The sequence below is a fragment of the Pocillopora damicornis genome, chromosome 11, assembly GCF_964200805.1.
Source record: "Pocillopora damicornis chromosome 11, jaPocDami1.2, whole genome shotgun sequence".
Taxonomy (NCBI): Eukaryota; Metazoa; Cnidaria; class Anthozoa; order Scleractinia; family Pocilloporidae; genus Pocillopora; species Pocillopora damicornis.
The window spans coordinates 3,313,758-3,331,402 of NC_142680.1; the positions used below are offsets into that span (position 1 = coordinate 3,313,758).

A 17,645-nucleotide genomic window follows, 5' to 3' on the forward strand; every position below is an offset into this window, starting at 1 on the left:
GGCAAATAATTTCACACATAAACGTAGAGATGGTTAATTTGTGCAAATCCATCAATGATAATTTTGGCCCACGTTTACCTGATAGATATTTCATATTCATTTCTTAAACAGCAGTTCACTTATATGATTTTCATATATTTACAGTCAAAGACGTTTTATTTGTTAACGTGATCCAAATCTTTCTTGACCATTGTTATTTTCGTTCCTTACTCAGTTGCTTATTCAGCTAAAGTGCAGACTACTAGAATATATATTGCTTACTGACCTTCATCGTGTTCCATACCAAAGTTATGTCCCATCTCATGGGCTGAGGCTATCCAAGGTCCCACGGAGATATAATGGTCCCACTACAAGAAGGAAATTAATCAATGAATTGACCACGCACATGTGCACTCTTAAGTGAAGAGACCCAGCTCTACTGTACGGAATGATGTCAAAATGAGAGTTAAACCAAACGGTGTGCCCGATAAAGTTTATTACAAAAGTAAATTCGCCCTGACGAAGGGCTACTGCTCAAAATGTCAGCTTAATAAAATTTTTACCGTGGCCAACTTACATTATCAACTTAGTTAATGAAACCAAATTCTCATGGGATACCCCAACCAACCCCCCCCCCCTCCCCTGCGGACGTAGCTGTACAGTTTCTTGAGAAAATTACCCCCTTCTTTCAAAATGAAAGACAGTTTATTACCGCAACTATTCCTGAAGAATCATCGGTGCACATGCCATATAGCGCGGCCATTCCTGCCGCGTCAGTCCAGCTGTTGTTGCTACAACGAGAAACAGCGAACTTGATACGGCGTTTTAATCACATTTTGAGTTATTCAAGGTTAATTTCGGCAAAAGTATATTCATACATACATACATACATTCTAGTTTGCAAACGATAGAGAATCCAGCAGAAATTATACTCACCACATTAACTGTGCATTATCATGATCAGGGAAGGTTTTCTTCAGCGTGTTCTTTCGATATTTTGCGAATCTGTCATAGTACACCGAAGCTGTTTCATTTCTGTCTATTTTGTCTCCATTGTTCCAGAATTCCAGTGCAACCAACACCACTCTGATGTTTATTTTGCTATAAATCTGAAAAGAATTCCTCTCGTGATTAAGAGCGCTCATTATGATTATTATTTCTCTATCAAAAAACGTAGATACACAGTGGGAAGAGGTAAAGATAAGGCTGTTACAAACTTTGACTAATGACAACATTTTCTTATTGGTGAGTTCTGACTTAGATCTACACCAGCTTGTTCCAGAGTTTCAGTCAATAAAACGGGGCGAAACAGTGAATGGCACGATGGTGGCGTCGGAGAAAAAAAGTGGAAGGGGAGGGGAGGGTTACGTAGTTCATTTACTTACTTTATCCACAGCATTTACTAAAGTTATCATACGGTTGGTTACTTCTTCCTCTTCGTTTCCAAAATAATTGTACTGTTGAAAAAACAAAACAAAAAAATACAAATTATTATGTTGAGCTTTTATCTCTCGGCTGCGGCAGTGGCACAGAAGTGTTCCAGGAGATATGAAACATGCAAAGACAACATTTTCATATCTCACCAAATTTTTGTCCACGGCTATCATAAGCTCTGTGTATCTGGTCTCCGCCGTAGTGAAATAAGGACGATAGAATTCGTCAATTCCACGACGAACCTGATGATTTAAAAATTGTACAAAAACACAAAACATAACATAGCTTGTGTGTTGATTAAATTTTAATTTTTGATACCATTTTGATCATCAATCAAAATCCAGTATAGCTCATGTTTATACATCAAATAACTTCGATTACCCTTTGAGTTGATCGGTTACCACTATGATCATAATCCCATGATTTTTTCCCGATGGCTTTTAAGTTCTTCGGGTGAGATGTGCCTACGATGGAAAAATCGCATAGTGCGGTGTAAAGTTTGGCTATATGGTTTTTTTTAAATGTATTCTTACAGTTCACCTTTCGTTATTGATAATGTTACTGTCGCTGTAATGGTGGTGGTTGTTGTCGGCGAGAATCTCTTCGATTACCTGTCCTACTTAACTTTATCAACGTCGTCTAACTTGGGGTCATTCCTTCCAATTGAGGCTAAGTGCTCACCATATCGCTGATCGATTATCTGTTAGAATAGTTCAAAGTTCTTTATCCGTGGTTGATGAAATCAGTTATAGTTCTTACTTACTGCAATAAACTTTGTCCTCCTTACTGCGGGGCTTTGTCCGGTAAATCTTGTGTGCTCTGTCTGACTAATGATGAAAAAATGAGAGACATGCACGTTGAAAACAAACACAAGAAAATGAGACGACTCTAGAGAGCGTGAGCTCATGGTAATGGCTACAGCTTTAAAAGGTCTCTCGGACAACACCAATGTTACATCACAAGATAAATTTCTTGTTTATTTCTGGAACTTCAGCTTCGTATTTAAGGGCTATAAACGTTAGCCCAAAAATGATAAATTTGAGTCGTTGCCTCTTCGTTCCTCTTCTCAAAAAGACTCAGTTCATCCAGTCGCAGTTTGAAACACCTCAATACTGTCACATCACCATTTAAGACGTAAGAAAGATTTTTCATGACGGGGCTCGTTCGCTACCGTGTAATTAGAATTTCTGAGGCCTTCCAAGCTGTTATGTTATAGATTGTCCCTTTTTCTTGAAAAAGAGGAGAGTGACATATGTTCTTAGATTCTCCTCCCTTAGATACGCCCTTAAACATGTCTTATTTCTGCATACCGCCTTATGTTTACATGACTGCATGGCATACCTCGGACGTTGCGGGTTCCACGTATAGTCTTTGCTTTCCATCGTCAATATAACCCCTGCCGTTGAACAGAAAGAACTTTTCTAACCCACAATGAATCTTCTGATAATCTCAAATACTGTGATTCAATGGGTCTAAAATTAAACTTTGTAAAGGACCTTGAAACAATTTCAAGCCGGTAAAAATTACCTTAATCCAGTACAAGTGCTGATTACGGCCGTGGATTCTTCGTTGCCTCGGATTTTCCCATGGTAATGGCAGTTTTCCGGCCTTAACTATAAGATATGAATAAGCGACCAACATGAAATCAATTCAGTTGGGTACAAAAGTATTCCCGGGTCTCCCGGGCGTCTTTCTCATAAGAAGAGTAACGTAATCTTTCTCCTCCAATCATCTCTCTTCATGATCTCCCAGGGGTGGGGGAAGTGGCAGGGGGAAGTGGCAGGGGAAAGCAGGAGGAGAGGGAAGAGGGGAGGGGAGCAAGGAAGAGGGACAGAAAATGCCATTAGGCAAAGCTATGTATTCAGTCTTAACACAGTTTATACAGGGTTCTTTTTTCGGAGTTAACTTATGGTAAGACATCTTGACATTTTCTAATGGTACTTGTGTTAAGCTTCCCTACCGTTTTCATCACGGGTGAACCGTCCTTCTCAAAGGATCTAATCATAAACGAACGAGGTACAAGTTCCCTGTAAAGAAAAATATCAGAAAAATCAGCCTCACTTTAATGTTTTTATTGTGGCCATTTGTCGACACTTGACACAAGTTAATTTGCGGTAAGAGAACATAAGACTAGTTTGGGAATGAGCCTGTTTTTGCCCCGAATGCGGGAAAACAGGGTAGACCTAGTCGTGATTGGTTTTAGTTTTGCATCTGATTGGTTGAGAGGGTAGCACGAGTTTTCTGGACCAATCACAGAGCGAAATAAAGCCAAATCAAAGCAACCCCGGATGTAATAAATTTCTCTACAACAAACTGCTATTAATACGAATCACAGTGGAGAGAGTACAGCTGCAATCCCGAGACGAATGTATCATTGATCATTTAACTCACTTGTTTTGATGCAGATCAACAATGTGCTCACCACTGTGTGATGGGATGACAAAGCTCACCTCACTGATGTGATCTTCCTGTGCAAGTCATAAAAATCATTAGTAAAACTGTGTTGCCTTGGATACCCACGAATCGTTACTAATCGAATCAGAGCCTAATTTCTCATATTGTGGTGGTCCTGAATACGACACAGATCTTGGGATGTTTGTTTGAAGTTCATCCATACTTGTTTCTTGTGAGGGTTAACGTGGTAAGCGCTTAGTAAGAGTGCAAGGACCTTCACCCGTAACCCAGGCGTCGTTCGCCATTCGCTTTTCTTGGGAGCAAGACACAAATTGTTCGTTAACATACTCACGTTCTCTTTAGTAGATACGCATTCTCTGGTATCACCATTTCTCAAAAGTCTTTTGGGATATACCAGTTTTGTACTTCTAGGGTCCATTTCCTCTCCGGGAATCTTAAACCTCTCGCCTTCAGACTCTATCAGTTAAACGTATTCACACTTTTACTCCTGAAATCTCGATCTTAATTCTCCTCACTTCCAGCGATACATTTCTTATCATGTTGCCTCTGAGAATTTAGTGTCAAATCAGAAAATGCAACATCCCGTGGTTGATATTTCCTTTGTTTGCAAGAAAATGTTCGAAGAGATGTTGTTGATCATATCTGGGACTTAAAGGCGATCGCGTTCACCAAGAAAAAGAACACCTGATCGCAATTTGAGTAAGGCCGTGACTCTAGGTATTACCGGGTAACCTGCTAAAAAAAACCTGGTTTCGAAATTAAGCTTCATTTTTTGCTGGGAAAGTAGTTATTACTTGTTTAGAAACTGAAAACGAAATAAAAAAAAATGCAATCAATTTGGAACCGAGGATATACTGTACTAAAAAAGATATATTCAAATAGCTACCAATCACTGTTGAGCGTACCTGTGATGATGCAAATAATCAGCAGAAGAATTCCACAAATGTACGCCGCGGCGTTCAACCAAGTCATGTTTCTTTCCTACCCTAAGCAGGGGAGAAATAAACGTCCAGAAAATTGTTACAATGGGAAAGTGAGGAAAGTGTTTTCATTCAGTTAAATTTCGAGGGATTCCAGAGTTGATCGATGTTGTTCATTTTATAATAGTCACTATGGCCGTTGCAATTTATTATTTCCCTGATTACATGGAATAACTGAACTGCAGCTGCAGGCGGAATTGGTTTCAACAGACGCAATTTAACTCTTTACACTCTAACTTAGTATACATGTTCTTCAAACTGCTCTCTCTACATTTCTTAAGATGCTGACAAGTAGAATTTGTTAGGCAATCAAGAGCTTCTTTATCACTTTTGGTGATTCGTTTCCTTTAATCTCGAGAACTCTATGTGTGATTCGTGGGTGATATTTTAAGGAGTAATTAGATGTTAAGAAGAGTTTTAACACTAGCTTGATGTTTTAGGTCACTCAGGAGTCACTCCTAATTCCGTGGAAAAAATCTTATTTGTACTCTTTCCGATGTCTTCCCGATATTTTATTTGGTAAAATTTGACATTTGTTTGGTGATTTTGAATTTGTTCCCGCTGAGTCTTGTAGGTCGGACTCATCATTGTTCGTAACTCGGTTTATTTTGGTCTTTAGTTTAAAAAGTGTTTGAAAGGAAGTTGACAGCTTATCAAGTGTTCGATGTTGCCTTCACTGGAAAACGATCTCGTTTATTACTTCAGCAAGGAGAGTTACAATCAATATCACTTACCAGAGGCGTGGATGTTTGCTATCTGGTGATCCCAGTCTTTTCAACAACGAGTTTTATAAGTCAGCAGCCTGTAAACGTTTCGTTAACTAATAGTTCTCCAAATTAGGTTCTGTGCCACGAGTAGTGTAACAATTAAGTTAAATGATGAACAAATACGTAATCGAACCAATCATTTATATCCAACAATTAAATTAAATGGATTATAATAACCTATTAAACAACCAACTTGATTGGTCGACAACCGTGTCATTAGAAAGCAGGTTAGGGTATGTTGCATTCTCTTTAATTAGTTCCGAAGCCGTAAAAATGCTAAATATCTTGACAATACGTTAAACTGAAATTTGTAAAATACTTAATTTGTGCATATGGTGACAATTTGATGTCCAGAAGCGATCAGATAACAATTAGAATTACAGCGTACACTACCTTTGTACACAACACGCTTGGTTTAACTCAATCATGTCGCCGTCAAATGTGTTAGTGGCAATATTGTGAATAGAACAGGTCGCATATTGCTCGGCTGTTTTGAACAATATGCTCCCTGTTTCCAAATATTAAAGAGCTAATTATTTTTAAAAGTAACATGTACTTTATGATCGCAATGTGCCAATTGTACTATACAAGTTCTTTTAATTCACAATTTTTTTCCTATTTCCCATCTTTTACTCGAGTCAAGATAACAATCTTTACTAACAGAGTTTTCTATCTTCAACTCTTATCGTTTATAAAGAAGTGCAAATAATTACCTCCATCCAAAAATAACCAAAACCCTTCTACTAAAAAATGAAGTATACTTCAATCAACGAATAACTCTTATCATCGATTATCATTACTATGCGCTCCTGAGGACTAAGAATCTTGTTTGTTCCAGATATTCAACAACTTCTTTCGTCTGTTAACACTCAAGTTTTATCTTTGAATACATATGGAATTTTTTCCACATCTGTGAGCTCTGAATTTTTTTGTAACATTTAAGGGCTAAGGTGAGGTACCTCCTGCTCCGCCAGTCAAGCGATATCAATAACTAAACTGGATGTGCCGGCAAAAACACTATGGTGGTATGTGGACATATTTTATCCTAAGCATACCCCTCAATCAGCCTTATTTGCTCGTACATCCTCGTTGTTTGCAAGACCCTTACTGTTAAGACATTCCAGAAAATCGCTGTATGGTCTCTACAAGTTCCTCCAGTTTCTTTATCCTGACAACTATCATGTCAGTTTTCTTTATCATGAGTCGTACAGCAGTCTTAAGGTAAATGGATGCGCGCGCGTTTGTTCGAGTTTATGACGTAGAACAGATGTTTCCAGGATACTTGCTGTATGTGTTCGCTCCCCGCCCAAAGCTACATGAGAAAATCTGTTTAACAGAAACGTTGCTGAGTCTTACAAACTCAAGGAACATGGCGACGAGAAAGATTCTACGCAAGGACGAGCAACTTTTAAACAAACTTAACTCAATTCTAGTTATGTACAAGAATTTCCAACATAGTGCCGATGAACAAGATAAACTTATCATCATAGAGGCATTGGTTGATCTGCGCGAGATCCTGACAAGAACATACATCTCAAAACCTTTAAAAGCAAATGACGTGTCAGAGATCGAGCTGATTTTAAAAGATCTGAACAGTCACGTGAAAGCCATGGCGCTGGACGAATTGTTTGATGAAATAAATGACATAAAAGGCAGATTGGATCTTGTAGAGAAACGATTCGAACTAGAAGATACTAGAAGACATCCAAAGATGTATTTTCGCGATGAGGGTGAGTTGTAGCCTCATCATTGTTATCATATTCAATGTTAAGTCACTTCTACCATCACTGGCTTCCTAATTATTTTAATTTGTCATCGAGATTCTGAGTTACTCCGAGGCACAAGCTACCACTCATATTTCCCAGCATGGTAATAAAATACAGAGTGACGGACTGGTTGAATGAACGTCCGTCAAAACGACCGACAAACCTATTGAGTAACTGACTGAACAAAGGATTGACTGAATGACTGATTGAAGGACTGACTAAACACTCGACCCACCGATCCACCGATCCACAGACTGACAGTTGATGGACTGCGCGAGTGACTAACCGACAGACCAACTATCTGTCTGACTGTATGACTAACTAACTGACTGACCGACTGTCTGACCGACTTATTGACTCACTGACTGACCGATTGTGTCCGACTGTCTGACTGACTGAGAGACTGACTGTCTGTCTGTCTGACTGAATTATTGACTGACTGTCTGTCTGTCTGACTGAGTTATTGACTGACTGTCTGTCTGTCTGACTGAATTATTGACTAACTGATTGATTGACTGACTCATTGACTGACTGACTGACTGATTGACTGATTATTTGTCTGACTGACTTATTGACTGACTAACCGACAATGTGTCCGACTGTCTGACTAACTAATGAGTGACCATCTATCTGTCTGTCTGTCAGTCTGTGTGACTGACTTATTGACTGACTGACCGACTGCCTGATTTACTTATCGACTGCACCAGCTTGTTTATGAAAAATTAAATGGTATGCGTATTGTTAACTCTTTTTACACGCTATAGTTACTGAACTTTGCAATTCAAACGTACTCAATGTAACAATTAAAAAAATGTGCTCAAGCGTGTGGCTAGATTTCTTTTTTGTCCTTTCATTTCGTATACACAGATGAAGATGAAATATGGAGCAGAGTTAGTGCTATGAGGAAAGAAAAACTTGGCCAATCAAGTTTAGTGTTAAGATCTAAACTCCCACCACACATGCGCAAAGTGAGGTTTAATTTACCAGGCTCACATGTTCGTGAGGAAGCTGGGTCAGATAAGGAGATTGCCGCAAAAGAAAACAGGCCAGAAGCGTCTGATTGGATACCAAGACACGTCCAATCAACTAAGCGATTGCCTCACAATAGAATTAACAATGTTCATGGGCTTACAAGCCAAAGGAGAACACGATTTCGACCGGCAAAGAGACGTGACATGTCGGCAAATTACACAGCTTCTCTGGAAAACGAGAAGGAAATGCAAAGTGCTCGTAGCACGGCTGTGCACCATGAAAATATTGCTACAACCACAACCGTTGCTAAATACGATGACGACGACAACAAACAGAAAAAGTCCAACAATGAGACACCCCTCCGTTGTGGAGATTGCCAGAGGATTTTAAAAGAAAGAGACAAGTTTTGGGGTTTGGAGTCTGATTCAGAAGAGGAGGAAATCAAAGATTTTAATGAGCATGTACGACGTCGTAGTCTGAGACTAGATTCAAGATCTTTTAAGAACGTAAAAGAAAAAGCAGCAGATAATGGTAGGTCTTACGAAGGAAAAAGAATCGCTGGGCGTGGTACCTGGGCCACCCCAGCTTATGTGCCTCCTTGGGATTTAAGGAGAGCTTCCAGCACAAGGAACTCTTCGATGATAGAGAAAGGATGGTTTGGTGACAGGAAAGGTATTTAGATTATCATAGCTCTTTGACTGTTTTCTTAGCGTCAATGAAACAGGCTGAAAACTGAAATCGAATTCGGAGCGAATTTTAGCTACGCCCTTGTTCGTCGAGAACTCACTGATTTCAGTTTTTCTTTCTTTGTGTCATCTCATTAATTGGGTGAGAAATAATCTATGTTATCATATGGCTCGTGCGACCCCGCGTGTGCAATCTCACAGAAAACCATAATGGAAACTGACGTGTGTAGTGTGTAGGGCTGGAAGGGTTGACGTGAACTGATCAGGAAAAAACCGTCTGGCCAAGCACTCACTCGCCTTTGTCGCAAAAACTTGAGGGAAAAAAAGAAAAGAGAAAAAAAGTCGCGTTTTTCGACGAATTGTGTGTTTTATTGTTCTGACTCGAAAAGACATAGGAAAGGGTTTTTTATTATCGAATCTTTTTCGTGGTTGTCCCTCAAGCGCCCGTCTATCGCATACTACTTAGGCTAAAACAAAATTTCTAAATTTTCAACATTAGTGGTCAAGTGACAAAATGCTCATTTACTGTTCGGGCCAGACGTGTGTAAGGCCGGATTGGTTGACGTGAGCCGCTCCGGAAAAAGCCGTCCGGCCCTGCACTCATAAGGCTTTGCCGCAAAAATTTAAAGGAAAAAAACAAAAGATTAAACAAAAGGTCTGTCATGGTGCACGGACCTCGCTGTCCTCGGTCCGTACGTCAAGAGACGTCGAGCCAAATATTTTCCCGTCTGGCCCTCCCATTCAGTCAAAAAGTACATATTATGTCGAGCCGATCAAATAGTGTAACTCACTCTTGTTGATGTTGGTCCAGAAAATCTTGTCATCTTACCTAGCTCCTTGATCCCTCAACCACTCACCTTCCCCCCACATTCAACTCGCGCATGTTTTATACTGTCTTGTGGAAGACACAGACTCAATTACGGAACAGAAGAAGCCGTGAGAAATACTAACCCTGCTAACAATAGAAATAAAGATTCTCTGTATCTTAGACTGCGAAAAGAGTAGTCGTTCGCAGACCTAAGATCATCATCAAGTACGGAAGCGAACGTAAGGGGTTTGGAAAGGGATGAGGAGAGAAGGGACGGGTGGGAGACGTCCATTGAATTCCACAGACTTTCCACGTGCTTTTCTTCCGCTTCATTCCTGCTCTTAAAGCCGGCGACACACTTGGTGATTATCGTCGATCGCCGCGATCGGCAATTAAAATCGCCGGGTGTGTCGCCGGCTTTACACGCTTACTTCACAACAACGTTTGTATGCAGATTATGAAACAATCGTAGCTTCTATCTAATATATCAGTGTTGCAATTTGAAATTGGAAATATAAAACCTGCAATATTTAAAACTGGATTTTTTATGTTCTTTGCAGGAATTGTAAAGAAGTTATTTACTCGCCTGAAAGGTCGCCATCATTGATCTCAGGAGTCTGCACTTAGTTCAGTTCGAATCTTCGTCTTAATTCTGTTTAACTCTCCTTGATACAGTTAGCTTTATGGTTCAGTTCCAGCTTGAAAGCACTTTGCATAATAATTTATCCTTAACTGAAATGTCATTTGTTGTTCCCTTGATGGCAAGCGTTTATGTTCTTATTTTAAAGCGATGACGCATAACTCCTTCGATGAATGTTGCATACTTGCTGCACACTGTTCGCGCTCTCTTCACTGCACGGATGTGTGCGCATACGAGAAAGACGATATAATGATTTAAAACATCATTAAATGAACGCCTGTCTTAAGGCATTGAGTTATACGCGTGCGCTTGTTAACAAAGAAAACGCAACAGCTCACGTGCTAATATATGTGCACGTGCGGTCAGTAACAGCTATTACGCAAAAGCTCGTGCACCAGTAAGTGTACGCGAGTGATCAGTAACAGATATAACAGAGCACCCGACGCATCAGTAAGTGTGTGCGTGTGATCAGTACCAGATATAACGCAACAGCTCACGCGCTAGTAAGTGTACCCTTGCAACATGAGAACGCGGGGTCTTTGTCTTCTTTTTGTGTGCGCCGACAAACGCACGCAAAGACCTCGCCTTCCTTTGAGTATTTCGCTAAAACACGCCTGTTTTACGTCGCCGTCGTTCTATGAATTTATACTGTATTCACATTGACTAGTTCGCTGGATTTTCGTCAAATACTGCATCCCGAGATCAAAGTTTCACACGTGACGGTAGCCGCCTCTGATCCCGATATATGTCAGTTCGCAGATTCTGGCCATTTTATTGTTTGCCTTTTCTGACGCCGAGTTCGGTGGATCAATCACCCCTTCAGCGTCTGTGGGGTATACTGGTCACGACTTTTGTGAGATTTGGTGGCTCCTAGGGAACACTGTAGATAAAAAAGGCGTGCTTTGGCTGGGTCATGACAGGACGGAAAACGCGTGCACTGTAAGTACCTCCCGCTGTCCCATACAAAGCCTTAGAAAACTTTTCTAAGGCTTTGTATGGGACAACGAGAGGTACTTACAGTGCACGCATTATCCGTCCTGTCATGAAGGTCAATGATTGTTATGCATGCTGCTTTCAAAACATATGAACTACAGATTTTTAGCTTTGCTTTGGATAAAACTTGCTTTTGTGGAGTTCTATTTTTCGAAATATGAAGGCAAATCTGCACAACTATAAACGCCGCCATTTTCTTTAAGCTGTCTTCACGGTGGTCCGTATTATTTCCATATATATTTTCCAGCACATCGAAGTTAACCATTCGTGTCTTCAATTCGAGGAAGGAAGAGTTAAATTTTCATGATGTCTGGAGCAGCAAAGTCCCCCGCTAAAAAGAAGCCAGTTGTGCCTAAGAAGCCAGTCGAACATCCAACTTATTTTGAGATGACCAAGGCTGCCATCCAAGCGCTGAAAGAGAGAAACGGTTCCTCCCGCCAAGCCATTGAGAAGTATATCAAAGCCAACTACAAGGTTGGTGAGGTCAGCTCACATTTGAAGATGGCTTTGAAGAGGGGCGCTGCAAGTGGAAAACTCCTCCAAACTAAGGGAGTTGGTGCTTCGGGATCCTTCAAGCTGCCTAAGGAAGAAAAGAAGGACAAGAAACCGATAAAGAAGCCGGCGGCAAAGAGGGAGCCTGTTGCCAAACCAAAGAAATCCTCCGCCAAGAAGTCAGCAAAGAAACCAGCGGTTAAGAAGCCAGAAGCGAAAAAAACCTCAGCTAAGAAGCCAGTGGCAAAGAAACTCGCGGACAAAAAACCGACAGAAAAGAAACCCGCAGCCAAGAAGCCAGCTAAGAAAAGTCCCACTAAAAAGCCCACCAAGAAATCGGCAGCCAAGAAAGCCTAAGGAGTGTTGGCTGCTTATCATTAACAAAACGGTTCCTTTAGGAGCCACCAAATGTAATAAAAGAAATAACCAACTGTGCAATTTTCGAAAGTAAGTTTAACTGCCCTTCTTGCCTGTATCTTCTGTTTACCTTTCGAGAGCCATTCCTTTATAAAGGTGCTGGTTTTGCTTTGCCAACATCAATACATTATATGCCTCGGCAGACGCCTGACGAAGACTAGACTAGCAGTTGCAGACTAGCACTATAGCAGTTGAAACTTCGCAATCAAAACAATTGATAGACTTACCCTTTATCATAAGACAAACGGTTCAACGTTAATTTCTACAAAAACCACGATGAACAACATTTTCTATGACATTTTATGCCTAGTCATGAATCAATGGCTGTAAGAGAAATTGCGCCAAAAATCGATTGTTACTTACGTACCTAGAGCTGACATTTCTAGAAAGTGCTCTCAATGCTTGTCACGGCAGTGAGGCAGTCTTTTACCTCTGTCACTAGTTAGGAAAGAAGGTTTGCTGTCCTGTCCTGTCAATGGGCACTTCTTTGCTTTGGCCTCAGAGAGATTCAGCGCAACTTCTTATGGTAGTCATTGAATCGTGACTGGGTCAAAAATGTTCATGAATGGACAGAAAGAACCCCCCCCCCCCCCCCCCAAAGACAAAGGACTTCTGTCGCTGGCTTGTGTAAAGGCGAGCATTTAGCGAAGGAAATGATGAACATGCTACCTCTACTCAAAATATATATAACAAAAATTGTTCAGTGAACAGGAATTGAAAATAGACAGATGCCCAAGGTATTATCTTCATACTAAACGGGTTTAGCCCCTCCGAGCACCTCTTTGTCTTTAGCCTAAGTTATTATCTGGTCTAAGACGTGAGGAGTTTTACAAGATTGCCCTTGACTGCATGGGAAACAGCTAGTAGTATCGTCTAAAACTCTAGTTTGATCGCAATGTTCCAACTCTCAAAATCCTATAGAATTAAATAAAGAAGCAAATGAGGAAGTAGCTTATTCTCCTGGTGAAAACACCAATTCAGTCGATAAAATAACCTCTCCTCGATCTCTGGTCCCCTGCACACCTGTCTTGGAGACATCCGATGTCATAGACGATGATAAAGATGAAGAACTTCCAACGTTTGACCTCTTTTCCCTTTTGGGCATTGAAATTGTGTAGTGAGCACTAATTGCGGCGACCAAAGAGAATAGGACGAGTACATACTGAGGAAATGAAATTAGTCTCGGTCATTGCCGTAAGTTTTAAGGAAGCTTTAAGAAGGATCGCACAAGCATTAGACATTAAAACATGAGGCGATGACACAGTTCAATGTCACTTCTCTCGACGATTCTAAGGATTTCACACGGCTTAGACACTTGTCGTCTATAGCTATTCTTGATGTCCATAAAAATGCTCTCCAGTTTCCAAATAGCGAAATAGTTATGTCACGGATACCCCGTCATGCAACGTTTTAAATATTTGTGAGCTGAACAATAAAGAATTAGCGTTTTCCCAGTTACGTGACTCTTCCCTATTGGTGACATCTGTTTTTTGAGCTCGTATTTGCATAATGGAAGATGGAGTTACCGGAGTTCATTACGTTTGGAAATGTTTTCCTGGCTATAGTTTTCATCCTGATTCTTAACCAAATGATTGAACTCTATCAGTTAAGGAACATGCCGCCGGGACCTCGTTTGACATCTTTGCCTTTTATTGGTAATATGTTAAGCTTTGATTCTGGAGAAAGCTTTGGCGAAGTCACAAGGAGGTTTGTTCACTCTGCTATTCATATTGTTTCTAGTTTTGAACACGGCTAAGTCGACCGCGCAGTCTTCCTTTTCGTGCTATTATCTGTATACAGCATTTGAATTTATCAAGTGGTAGCGAATGCTCATCTATTTAGTAGTTTTACGCAAGCTGCTAGCGCCGGGAAAGTAGACAAATAATATTGCAATGTTGGAGCCTCCATCATGATATTTTGAGTTGCGTGACGCTAAGAAAGTAGAAATGTTGATGAGGTTGAACGCCAGGGCTACCCAAGAATAGCATTTTATCTATGAATGATAAATGAACGATAAAGAGGATACTGCAAAGATAAGAATGGTTAAAATTTTCATACGTTAGCAAAAGTGGTGGCTGTTTGATTACCTTGTTTTTTTTTTTTTAAGAAGACTTTAAGTTTCACAATTTTCTCACGAAATATGATTAAAATTACTAGGCGAGTGATAAGTTCACAATTAGCCACCATTTTTGGATTAGTAATGGTGTAGAAAGGAGTTTAAAAACATATGACTTGTCCAGTGGTTATAGATCCCCCTTCAAATAACAATATTGTACTCAGAGGTTACTTCGCCCCTATCAACTATCACGGGGAAAAAAATTATTCTCGCGCTCAAAGCCCAATTGTTAAATAGAACAATTAAAAGGAAAAAAAACAAATGAAAGCAACGAAAAATAATCAAACTATAACAAAATAAAACTTTATATTGTTTTATAGTATCTACGCGATTTGCCTTACGGTTGACTGTTACCTTCTAAGGGAGCAGGTTAATGCAAACTAATGAAGTACTTTGCTTTCTCTTCTCTATTACAAAGCTTGAGGAAAAAATATGGAAAGTTGTACTCATTGAAAATCGGAAGTTTTAAGACCATCATTGCTGAAGACGCCGCTTCAGTTAAGGAAGTGCTCGTGAATAAATCTGCCGATTATGCCGGGAGACCTCCATTTCATAGCTTTCAGATGACTACTCTTGGTATGTGCTGAAAACATTTTTTATCTACGAAATAGTTTCTCTTATAGCGGTTCTTAAGCCTAGCTCCGCGGAATAAAGTTACATTTGAGAGAACTACAAAATATCAAATAAATGGTTTGGAAGAACTTTCCGCCAATATCTGCAAGGAAATTTTCAACTTTGAACCGAAAATTCACATTGGCTTTTCACCCACATGGCCGTCATGCTTACTAAAAATTTGACGCATTATCGAATTTTTCCGTAAAAAAGTTTGCACCAGCTCAAAGCATGGTCAGTTATCTAATTGCTTATAATCTAGTAAGGTTTGACTCTAATCGGTGTCGCGATTACACGCGTAATTAGTTATTTTCTTTGACTTTTTATTTTTTTCCATGCACTTTTTCTTTTTAATGTGAGATGCAGAGGTTTGCCTTCAGGCGAAATTGCTATTTTTAATACTTGATCAAGGATAAATGCCAACTTGCTTTGTAGGTGGGAAGGATATTGCACTCGGAAATTACGGTCCTGCCTGGAAGTTTCATCGCAAGCTCTTCATGACAGCCGTGCGAAGGTACATCTCGGATCAGCAGCTGATTGAGCGCAGAATGTCTGAGCAAGCAACGAGGTTGCTACGATACTTTGAAGATCAAGAAGGATCTGCTTTTGACCCCTCACAAATTGTGACGGAGAGCGTTGCAAATGTGATTTGTCGAATAGCATTTGGAGAGCACTTTGATTCGTCTCATACGGATTTTCAGGAACTGCTGCAATTAAATATAAGTGTCTTCACTGATGATGAAATGAATGTTCAGGTCTTTGCATTAGATCAATTCCCTGTAGCCAAATTCTTTCCATTCAAAGCCTACCGAAAAATGCAGAAGATTTTCGATCGAATCTTTGAAATTCTGCGTAGTCAGCTCAGGGAGCAGGAAACAGCATTCGATCCAAAAGCAGCGGTTGAGAGCCTCACTGGTAGTCTCTTAAAGGAGAGGATTGCTGCCGAGAATGAGGTAGGTGCCGAAGAGAAAGCATCCCTCTTGTCAGATGACTACATAATTAACGCTTTGGAGGATATGTTCAGCGCTGGTTACGAGACCACGAGCACAACCCTTCGTTGGGCCATTGCATACCTTGTCCACCATCCTGAGTGCCAAAGGGAGATACAACGTCAGCTCGATGAGGTGGTTGGAAAGGACCGGATGCCAGGCCTGGATGATCGTCCAAATCTTCCACAGGTACAGGCCACTATCATGGAATCACTGCGCCTCGGGAATGTCGTCGAAGCTGCACTTCCTCACTACACTTTGAAGGACACCACACTTGCTGGTTACCGTGTTCCAAGGGATACTGTAGTTGTTGCCAACTTAATGGCTGTTCACATGGATCCAAGCTGTTGGGAGAATCCAGCTGCATTCAACCCTCGCCGCCATATTGATGCTGATGGTCAACTTATTACCAACTCTGGAAACTTTTTGCCCTTTTCCGCTGGACGCCGAGTCTGTGCTGGCGAGGCACTTGCCAAGGTATCATTCATCATTTGCTCTGAATCAGGCATTTTCTTCTAAAACTGACGGGCTGAAGTGTTAAGAGGTGTTACCATTTGACTGATACAATAATAATAATAGTAATAGTAATAATTTTTTACAATGAAATTTTTTTTTAAATTTGAAAATATGTAAGTGATTTACAGAAAAAAATTGAAGTAAGAATTAAACTCTATAAAACATTAAGAATCGTGTAAATCATAAAAAAATACAATCATGTGTTGCTCAGATGCGATCAGTAACTCTTGCAAGGAGTCCGGTGTTTTGAATTAAATCATGACTAAAGAAAATTATTCGTCTCTGGTATGAAAAGAAACAAGTTTAAAAAAAAATCTCGAATTCCTAAAATCAAAGATTAATTCGGGCAAGCTCTGATATTTTCGATCTGTAAATCTGAGTCAACAATGATAATAACAATAATAGTAATAACGACAATAGCAACAATAATAATAATAATAATTATAATGACATTATTAATAATAACCTCTCTGTAATGGTAGGATACCTTGCTCCAGAGTAATATAGTTAGTTCAAGTTATACGCAGGCAACGCAGTTTGATGAGTCTACACCGCTTTTATCTTACAGGTCGAGTTGTTCATTTTCCTGTCCTGGATGTTGCACAAGTTCACATTTTTACCGCAAGAGGATGGTGTTCTTCCCGATATCAAAGGAGTTAACAGGTTTACCCGGTTTCCAGCACCTTTCCAGATCCGAGCTGTAAAACGTCAATGATAGCTAGTTGTCAGAAAAACCCTCACGAAGTTGTACTAGCTCAGGACTTATTTCAAAGAGTACGAGCGATCAGTGTTTTGTTTTTGTTTTGTCCTGAGGGTCTTATTATTTACCAAATAAATCGAAAATAAAGGAAAAGAATCCTATGTTTTTCAGTGAAATGCTCTAATGCTCTTTGGTCTTCCTTATACAGTTATGGGGAATTCGCATATCATTTCGCTCTAGTTGTTTGTACTCTGGATTGAAAGCTTACGACCCATCTAAAAAGCCTACAAGACCCGTTTAGGAGACCTGACCGGCTCGCTTGACTTCTTCACTCAAACGCTAAAGGGGTAAATACCCTTTGCG

At 40.1% G+C, this 17,645-nt stretch overlaps 4 protein-coding genes and 1 long non-coding RNA gene across 6 annotated transcripts; 3 read left to right on the forward strand and 2 right to left on the reverse strand.

Annotated features, from left to right (window-relative positions):
- Nucleotides 1–257: 257 nt before the first annotated feature.
- On the reverse strand, nt 258–2,565 carry LOC149037066 (zinc metalloproteinase-disintegrin-like batroxstatin-2). The gene is made up of 7 exons (XM_089188387.1): nt 2,464–2,565; nt 2,177–2,240; nt 1,795–1,877; nt 1,365–1,655; nt 916–1,088; nt 692–770; nt 258–347 (listed from the first exon to the last, which is right to left on the reverse strand). Exons 1-7 carry the CDS (start codon nt 2,563–2,565, stop codon nt 258–260), a joined length of 882 nt encoding a protein of 293 aa, XP_089044513.1.
- Nucleotides 2,566–2,764: 199 nt separating this feature from the next.
- Nucleotides 2,765–3,437, reverse strand: LOC149037067 (uncharacterized). Its single transcript, XR_016180745.1, has 3 exons — nt 3,374–3,437; nt 2,941–3,026; nt 2,765–2,809 (listed from the first exon to the last, which is right to left on the reverse strand). It is a non-coding gene; the product is annotated as an uncharacterized LOC149037067 (long non-coding RNA).
- Nucleotides 3,438–6,886: 3,449 nt separating this feature from the next.
- On the forward strand, nt 6,887–10,745 carry LOC113666268 (uncharacterized). The gene is made up of 3 exons (XM_027182030.2): nt 6,887–7,305; nt 8,209–8,985; nt 10,368–10,745. Exons 1-3 carry the CDS (start codon nt 6,945–6,947, stop codon nt 10,412–10,414), a joined length of 1,185 nt encoding a protein of 394 aa, XP_027037831.2. The 5' UTR covers nt 6,887–6,944; the 3' UTR covers nt 10,415–10,745.
- A 1,001-nt stretch (nt 10,746–11,746) lies between these two features.
- Nucleotides 11,747–17,583, forward strand: LOC113666266 (histone H1.0). 2 transcript variants are annotated; one of them, XM_089187674.1, is made up of 2 exons: nt 11,747–12,283; nt 17,554–17,583. In XM_089187674.1, exons 1-2 carry the CDS (start codon nt 11,747–11,749, stop codon nt 17,581–17,583), a joined length of 567 nt encoding a protein of 188 aa, XP_089043800.1. The 2 variants fall into 2 exon arrangements, with proteins under 2 accessions (XP_089043800.1, XP_027037829.2); XM_027182028.2 differs by lacking the exon at nt 17,554–17,583 and having other exon boundaries at nt 11,747–12,710.
- Nucleotides 13,841–17,458, forward strand: LOC113666265 (steroid 17-alpha-hydroxylase/17,20 lyase). The gene is made up of 4 exons (XM_027182027.2): nt 13,841–14,056; nt 14,884–15,041; nt 15,513–16,543; nt 17,151–17,458. The coding sequence occupies exons 1-4, from the start codon at nt 13,866–13,868 to the stop codon at nt 17,295–17,297; spliced, it is 1,527 nt and encodes a 508-aa protein (XP_027037828.2). The 5' UTR covers nt 13,841–13,865; the 3' UTR covers nt 17,298–17,458.
- Nucleotides 17,584–17,645: the final 62 nt, after the last annotated feature.

Excerpts from the sequence above, each read along its gene's own strand:
- LOC149037066 (XM_089188387.1), bottom strand. The coding sequence starts at position 2,565 with ATGAAAAATCTTTCTTACGTCTTAAATGGTGATGTGACAGTATTGAGG. Across the intron at positions 1,656-1,794 it reads GTAACCGATCAACTCAAAGG|GTTCGTCGTGGAATTGACGA; the intron begins GTAATCGAAGTT and ends TTAAATCATCAG. Across the intron at positions 1,089-1,364 it reads TAGTAAATGCTGTGGATAAA|ATTTATAGCAAAATAAACAT; the intron begins GTAAGTAAATGA and ends AATTCTTTTCAG.
- LOC113666268 (XM_027182030.2), top strand. The coding sequence starts at position 6,945 with ATGGCGACGAGAAAGATTCTACGCAAGGACGAGCAACTTTTAAACAAA. Across the intron at positions 7,306-8,208 it reads GATGTATTTTCGCGATGAGG|ATGAAGATGAAATATGGAGC; the intron begins GTGAGTTGTAGC and ends TCGTATACACAG. Across the intron at positions 8,986-10,367 it reads ATGGTTTGGTGACAGGAAAG|GAATTGTAAAGAAGTTATTT; the intron begins GTATTTAGATTA and ends TGTTCTTTGCAG.
- LOC113666266 (XM_089187674.1), top strand. The coding sequence starts at position 11,747 with ATGTCTGGAGCAGCAAAGTCCCCCGCTAAAAAGAAGCCAGTTGTGCCT. Across the intron at positions 12,284-17,553 it reads AGAAATCGGCAGCCAAGAAA|CCATCTAAAAAGCCTACAAG; the intron begins GCCTAAGGAGTG and ends AAAGCTTACGAC.
- LOC113666265 (XM_027182027.2), top strand. The coding sequence starts at position 13,866 with ATGGAGTTACCGGAGTTCATTACGTTTGGAAATGTTTTCCTGGCTATA. Across the intron at positions 14,057-14,883 it reads TTTGGCGAAGTCACAAGGAG|CTTGAGGAAAAAATATGGAA; the intron begins GTTTGTTCACTC and ends TCTATTACAAAG. Across the intron at positions 15,042-15,512 it reads CTTTCAGATGACTACTCTTG|GTGGGAAGGATATTGCACTC; the intron begins GTATGTGCTGAA and ends CTTGCTTTGTAG.